Below are 7603 nucleotides of genomic sequence, written 5' to 3'. Positions count from 1 at the left end.
TAATCACAAGAGGAGAGTTGGGTTGTTGTGGTAGGGTGGGTTGAAGCAGAATGAAGAAGAAGATTTTCTTTATCCATTTTTCATTTATTTAAGAAAAGAGTGATATCGTCTTTTAAATTAAATTCCAGCTTATTAATTGAAGATTGTCAAATTGGGACCTTTTTGCTACTAAAAAGAAAGACCATGGAAATAAATGCTTCAAATTTAAAGATTGTGGCCAAGTTACGACAAGTCAAAGTTGGGGGGATTAGTCTAAGCATAGTCAAAGATGCTCTATATCATTTTTTTCTGGACTTGACATTGTCTCCTTGAACCTGCGAATGTTATGAACTCTAAACAGAGTTTCAAATTCAAAACCATATTTTCTATGAACCATTTGAATTCTTGCTTCTTATAATAATGTCATGAATCTAGAGAACGTTGAAATTATGTTCATTCATTTTTTCCATAATTATTTGTTCAGACAATGTTTTAGCAAAAACTTTTTCGACTTCTTTTCAATTGAAGTTTTTGGTGGAAATAAATCTTTGCACAAGTGAAGAACAAAGGCCTATATCTGAAAATGAAAGCAAATAATATAAAGAGTTCTTGGAAAAATCGGGTTTTAAGTTCCCAGAAACTGTAGGATTATATACCCAAAGGGAATAAGCCATGCACAGATGAAAAGAATAAAGATACAAATCTGACTCATCCCCAATGCAGTTAAGGCTCCACTGTTCAGTTCAAGAATAAGTATATATCCCCTTAGAGCTCAAAGAAACATGTAGTGCAGCCAACGTTAACAGCTACAAGGAAACAAATCAAAGCATGTTAACTCCAATTACAACGCAATTTTTCGACTCAAAAAGAGCCATAATGGCTATATGCAACAAGCCAAGTTCTTAGCTGATTATGCTATCTCTATAGATGCCAAAAAATAAACTCAACAGATTATTCAATCCACGTCCAAATATCCATCAAAATAGAGAGAGTTTAGAGAAACTAAAAGATCCATGATCAATGAATCAAATTATCCTCTTTCCTACTCTTTGCTTTAAATTGTTAACCACAAATCATTTCAGGTATCAGAAGGAAAAAATGCTGAAGTTAATTTTTGTATATTATACATGCAATGAAATTCACGTGACCAGGTCAGAGTAAGAGTACGTGAATTTGGATGAAATGAATGCAATTGATCCTGTGATATAACAATTCTCAAAATACAACAGTCTTGTTCCGTTCATAAGGTAGAACTCGTAGCTCACAGTATGACTTTATAGCTTTTGCAAGGCACTGCTTCTCGAGGTCCTCAGATTTCCGTATAAAACTCCGCAAATTGTCCCTGTGGGAAACTCTCTCGACCTGAAACAGGAAAGACACTATTCGGTCATCCTTAAGGATTAGCGCTTATCACCATGTAATTCTAGAATTCTACAACTCAGAAACTCAAGGTCATTCCTATCACATTTAATAGACAACCACACTGGAATTCTCAACAAACCTTTAGCTGAAACTAATGTGCCATTTCCCCGCATATCATCAATATAAATTATTTTAGAAATAATGTCTAGCTGTCATTTCACCATCAAGGTTCATATATTTAGTCAAAACATTTTCTATATATGGTTTTCGTTGTCTCTAAGCCTGCTAATTTAGCAGTACAAAACACAAGTTTTTTTTAATTCAAAATCATATTTTTATTTTTACTTTTGATGACCATGACTATCCAGACCAGCTTATGCGCACCTCGACTAATCCCACGGGATCCTGAAGTTTACAACCAGGTACTCACCTCAGTGGCCCTGAGGGAACTTGAACTGATGATCATTGGAGAGCAAATCTAAGGCTTGACCACTGAACTATCCCTCGTAGCTCATAACCTAGAACTTGTAGCTCATAGTCTTGCATAGTGCATTTTCTTAAGGTCCTGTGATTATTTGAATTCTTCTAATCAGGAATGCTAAGAATGAAAATGTTTCCATCACATGAACAAGCCAGGTACCTCTGTAGATCATGCATTATATTGGAGAAGATGATGCTTAGTGATAAACTATGGCATGGCCGACTTAAATGAAACTAAATATCTATATAAATCAAACTTTATGAATCTAAAGAACTAATCCACATTGAAATAGTATATGTTCTCCTCATATCTATCATAATCATGCTGTTTTGCAAAAGAAATGAAGTTAATGAACTTAGTTATCTATTGAGCCCACTAATACCAAGAACCAATATTTGTTGCTACTTGGTATAAACAAAGGTCAATTATAATATAAATTAAATGCATCACCCAACATTGGAACAAATACCATCTGCTCGATAATTGGCCCAGTATCAAGTTCTTCAGTGACAAAGTGAGTTGTAGCACCGATCAATTTCACTCCATAATCAAAGGCCTGTCAATAACGAGTGATGGATAGAGTTTGTATTTCAAACTTCTGAACACGAGGAGGAAAAAAAAGAAGAGATGTAACGAGTGATAATCATAATAGCAGTCTTCTAACATAGAGTAGAATCGAACATTGAAGAGATAAGTTGACAACAGTAAAAAAATAAAAAATAAAATAAATTGAACCTGCTTAGATGGATTCCCACCCTTGAAAGAGGGCAACAGGCCATGGTGAATATTTATTATATCCTTCCCGTAACTACTTAGAAAATTTCCGGAGAGTACCTGCATCAATAAACTAAATATTTTTCAAGTACAGTCGCTGCAATTGTGTGATGTAATGACACAGTTCTTTATAAGAAAGTGGACAAGTACCAAATATCGACATAACAAATTAACATGATAGTTCTGGAGTTTAAACTTTTATAAAAGGAAACAGGACAGACTCACTGGCAGAGGCCACTTCTCCCACTCATGGTGCTGGATTGACTAGAAAGACCAGAAAATCTAAAATATTGTGTCATCTTGACTGTCTAAATGCATTTATGTGTCCATGTAGCAAACCTAACAATTGGAACACTAATCATATTCAGAAAGCAAAATAAAGATATTTTATGTGTTCTATAATCTAAATGGTACATTTTAAAAGGATTGTGTTACATTTTTTGGTGCCATTTTCAAAATAAAAAAATAATAATAATTATTAGTGCCTCACATATGACCACATGTCTGCAACAACACAACCTCAGTTTGTTGTTGTTGAGCTCAAGAAACAGAAGCGGCTACAAGATAATTTAACTATGAAGAGACCAAATATCAAAGAATCTGGTTACCTGCATGTATCTAGCAAGTACTAGAAAATCTGTATCCCGAACCAAATTCAAGATCTCTTCTTCTCTTTTGTCCTCTATAGTTGTGGGCAGAAAATGGTAAGGAATTCTATGTCTTTCAAGAAATCTCATCACATGTGTGTTCGGACCTCTGTCATGATTGCTGTTAGACATGCACTTAACACTGAACAGCCGTCCCATCCTAAAGCCAAATAAAATTAAACAAAGTTCTGGTCCTCCAATGTTACCTTATTATGGCAGTGATTTGAACTGGAAGTTTTCCATCCTGCCAAACATGCAACAAATCAACAAGGCAGTGGTCCTGCACCAAATATTAATAGCTTCAGTAAATGGAAAAAAACAACATATTTTGCACAGTCCTACAACATTTAGCTAAGCAACCAAGTACAAGTTTTGAATAATTTACCTGGTTTGAAGCAAGGACTGCAATCTTATATTTGGGGTCTAGGCTGGGTACCCGAACAACAGATCTCATGGCATCGAACATCTTTGATAGCTTTAAAAAATCCTCGTCCATTTGTATCCGCGTCCATTTAGCAGGATCAAAGACAAATTCACTGAAAATTGTAGGACTTACTGTATGCAACAACTGGATACATGCAAATCACATCAAACTGACAGTATATTAAACACCTATATATCTACCACATAGTAAAGAATATCTCCAGTGCTTTTGTTTGGGAAAAATGGTGTTATGCTATGATTCAGTATATATATTTGAAAGAAGTAGTTATCAAATAAAATCTATAGCGGCATTCTCCCCTTCATGTGCCTGAGCAAATTATGTGATACCTTATGACCACTACTCCTAATTACTTAAACTTGGCCATGCACAAGCATTGTCAGACCTTTTTTGACTCCTTTGACTATCCTGCCCTTTGCTGAGGCACCTACCTCTTTTGTTTGAAGTGGCTGAATTGTGCTTAATGAATCTCCCTCAATCAATATCCTTGCTCAAAGTCGAACTGCAGGCACAAGTTTAAAACTTGTGTGGCTGCCAGCTAATGTGCATGCTCAGAATTGAAGAAAAATCTTCACCGCCATGACCATAAACAATCACTGATTCATGGAGTATTACCCCCAACACATCGTCCCATTTTCTTAAATTAAGGTCCATTTAAATTAACCTTGAAATAATTCTGTCTGGGAGCTTAATAATATGTGGGCAGAGTTGCTTGACCCAATCAACCTAGCACTGGTTGTGTCATATTTTTGTTAAACTAAGTAACCATCACTTCCAAGTCCATAAAGCCTAAAAAAAATACTATTTTACCTTTCATAAAAATCCTACAGGTATGTAAAGAAAACTATCTGCATTATCTCATGAAAGCATTTGTTAAACTGCCTAATCCAGAAACGAACAAAGAACTTCAATACCCACACCTGGCTTTCTGAAGGAAACTTTATTGAGTTTTTATGAAGAGTATTCTCCTCTTCACACCACAATGACATTCTCATCCAATTTCATCTTCCTTATAAATCATCTGGCATTACCCAGGATTGTCTATACAAACTCTCCACAAAAACCATTTAAGTACACCAAATGAACTAGAATGAACCTGCTGGTACTTGTTGACCCAGAATTGAAATTTCATTTTTGTTTCTTGGCCTGAACCAAACCATTTGGCCAGCTCATCCGATCCAGGGAATTTTGCCAACCCCTAATTTCTCCAATGCGATGCGATACTTCATCAAGATTTTATGCATGTTCTGATCCATGATTATATGTTAAACACTTTGAATACAGAAATTTCCACCACCACTACAATCGCATATTGAAAATTCTACATCACCGTTGTTATCAAAAGTGTAATGTCCTGCCCAAATATTTTCTCCACCATTGTGTTTTCCAATGCTTCAGATAGGATAAGTGAGCTGCCCATGACAATTCTTTGTAGATAAATATTTAGAATTTATTCGAACGTTCTTAACTAAACTATTTAAGTATAAATTGTTATCCTCAGCTGGCACTATGTGGATATTTAAGCAAACCAATAGCATTGGTTGCATGCAAAAGGCGGACACACCAGCATGTGTAACTATTAACTGGCATCCTTGGAAGATTCTTTGTGAGTCCCAGACCCCCACTGCAATGGACCAGGTCATGAGATGGGTGAGTATGTGTTCAAATTAAATGAGACTCAACGTGCACAACCGTTTGTCATTTAAATTAGCACGTGTGCACATCTAACAATGGAGTCCACTGTACATGAGTTTGTCATAAAAATTCTTGTTGTGCTCCATGATAGACTCATGTTTGGCCCTTATTATCGCATAAAAATAACATTAAGAGCATGTTCCAGATTAAACTACATAGTACATTAATCTTCAACATGTTGCAAACAACAATAAGCCAATCTCTGGCTCATTGTTTTGTAGGTGTTTGTAAACACCTTGGTCAAAAAACACTTTTGGTGAAATCATTTTTTATCCACAGACTTCATAGGATCCACAGATAGTAACCATCTTCTCCACTACTATTTACTCATGTTTATGAACACCTTGCCAGACGTACACTAAGACTAGCTAACACTGGATCTCTAAAATGTTTCTAATAGACTCTTCTGATCTGTTTTAAGGCTCCACAGAGGAAACATTCACAGCCAAAAATGAAATCCGTTATCCTATTTCTTGTTGCTAGTAGTATCATAGATTTTCTCTATGTAGATAACTCAAATCCACATCACAAGCAAAGCATACTGATATTTACATCTCTGGTTACCTTCTACATTCAGAGTAACATTTCAAGTTATTAACTAGCTAGCTACTTCATTGTGAATGAATATTGGGATGGATGATTTACAGTGTGAGCTGCATCAAATAACATGATTATTGTTGCACACTAGATAAGAAGAGCAGAGCATGTAAAGTTCCCAAAGAAAATTTTCTAAATCAGCTTCTGATGCAAAATAACAATTCTTCAGAAAAGGTAACTGAAAATTTCTGTAGGACAGTTTGGATGCAGTTCACCGTTCTCTCCCAACTAAAGTAGAAAAGGTAGCTTATAAACCTCGAGTTTGATACATGGAGTGGACCAGCAACATACAAAAGACAAGCATGTACAACATGTGCACATGTAAGATCCGATATCAAAGATGTTGAAGTATTTGTTAAATACTTCAACATCTTCATAAGTGTGTGTGTGTGTGTGTGTGTATATATAGCAGCCCGGAAAATTTAATAAGACCTGAATTTAGTCAGTGTACAACCTCATCTTAGTGAGGATCCATAGTTGGGAAATACTGTATCCTTATCAGGTTCTACTCTTAATCCTGACAGAATGTATATTAATTAAATTCAAAGACACAATCATTGATGAAAAAACCTTGGCATGCCAAATATTAAACCTTAATCATAAATTACCTATTTCTCTGCTATATTACAACTTCAGAAGTAGATTAATTAGCACGAGTCAAACTAAATAGTTAACATAAAACCAGAATATCATCAGAATATCAGAACATCGAACAGAGCGAGAGGGGGAACCTTCTTGAGTAAAAGACATTTTTTTTCTCCGGCACGAAAACATCAGCGCTGAGAATATTGCCACCTCTTGAAGCTATGCATTCCGCCAACTTTGCCACAATTCCCACCACATCCTATTTTATGAAAAAATCACAAATTCAAATCCCTATCTCCCTATTTCATTAAAAAACTTACATAAATTTCATATTCACTCATTCATATCAATAAAACATTTATATGCTTAAATCTGAATATAACCAGACTTACTGGACAATGGAAAACGTGAATGCCATGGATGAGAGAAGGAGAGGTGATTTCATTCAGAGATTCACCAGGAAATTTCAGAGATTTGAAGGACCTTTTTGTAAATAATTGAACTTGAGGGGAAAATCTTCGGAGAAGGCTCATGTCCGAAAAAGAAAAAAGGGAAACACCACACACAATCTCTCTGTACGTGTCTGAATGGACGAGAGCCCACCAAGAATTCAGACCTTTAGCTTCAAGCCTTCAAATCTGGGTCGGGATTGTTATTGATTTTCTCCTTCTGTCAGTTTGCGGTTGTTAGGGGTCAATCATAGCCGTTAAGGGGTGTTGATTTGGATTTGGAAGGCTACCACATTTTTGCTTTTAATGTATTAGGAAACAAATGAATAAAGATTCTATGGCAATATTTCACGGATTACTGAAGAAGAATATACAAAGAATCTGGCTTTATGTTAGCCAATGCAAGGTAAATCATTACTTTTTTATTTTTTAACAATTATATAGGTGTTCATTTATTAATGGACGCTTTATAAAGTTTAAATCATAATTTAAGTTTACTATAAATAATTTTTATCAACATTTTATAGACCCACAAATTATTACTCACTACTTAACTCACTTATCTTGTAATGGAGACATAAAGTTTTTATTT

The 7603-nt window shown here is 35.2% G+C and overlaps 1 protein-coding gene across 8 annotated transcripts; it reads right to left on the bottom strand.

Moving 5' to 3' along the window:
- Positions 1-913: 913 nt before the first annotated feature.
- Positions 914-7379, bottom strand: LOC111396094 (formyltetrahydrofolate deformylase 2, mitochondrial-like). 8 transcript variants are annotated; one of them, XR_002702935.1, is made up of 9 exons: positions 6955-7376; positions 6709-6821; positions 3629-3779; positions 3450-3523; positions 3205-3364; positions 2558-2656; positions 2292-2378; positions 1726-1906; positions 1249-1341 (listed from the first exon to the last, which is right to left on the bottom strand). XR_002702935.1 is itself a non-coding variant. In XM_023022387.1 (8 exons), exons 1-8 carry the CDS (start codon positions 7093-7095, stop codon positions 1195-1197), a joined length of 960 nt encoding a protein of 319 aa, XP_022878155.1. In that variant the 5' UTR covers positions 7096-7376; the 3' UTR covers positions 914-1194. The 8 variants fall into 8 exon arrangements, 4 of the variants coding, with proteins under 4 accessions (XP_022878155.1, XP_022878154.1, XP_022878156.1 ...); XR_002702936.1 differs by having other exon boundaries at positions 1255-1341; positions 1772-1906; XR_002702937.1 differs by lacking the exon at positions 1726-1906 and having other exon boundaries at positions 914-1341; positions 2558-2669; positions 6955-7378.
- Positions 7380-7603: the final 224 nt, after the last annotated feature.

The sequence above is a fragment of the Olea europaea genome, chromosome 6, assembly GCF_002742605.1.
Source record: "Olea europaea var. sylvestris chromosome 6, O_europaea_v1, whole genome shotgun sequence".
Lineage (NCBI taxonomy): Eukaryota > Viridiplantae > Streptophyta > Magnoliopsida > Lamiales > Oleaceae > Olea > Olea europaea.
The sequence above is the reverse complement of the archived record's forward strand: the minus strand, read 5'-3'. Positions and strand labels throughout refer to the sequence as shown.

Bases quoted from the DNA above. Each gene is read 5' to 3' on its own strand.
- LOC111396094 (XM_023022386.1), bottom strand. From the start codon at position 7,095: ATGAGCCTTCTCCGAAGATTTTCCCCTCAAGTTCAATTATTTACAAAA. The intron at 6,822-6,954 runs GTAAGTCTGGTT...TTCATAAAATAG, and splicing joins TTCACGTTTTCCATTGTCCA to GATGTGGTGGGAATTGTGGC. The intron at 2,657-3,204 runs GTAACCAGATTC...TTATTGATGCAG, and splicing joins TACTTGCTAGATACATGCAG to GTACTCTCCGGAAATTTTCT.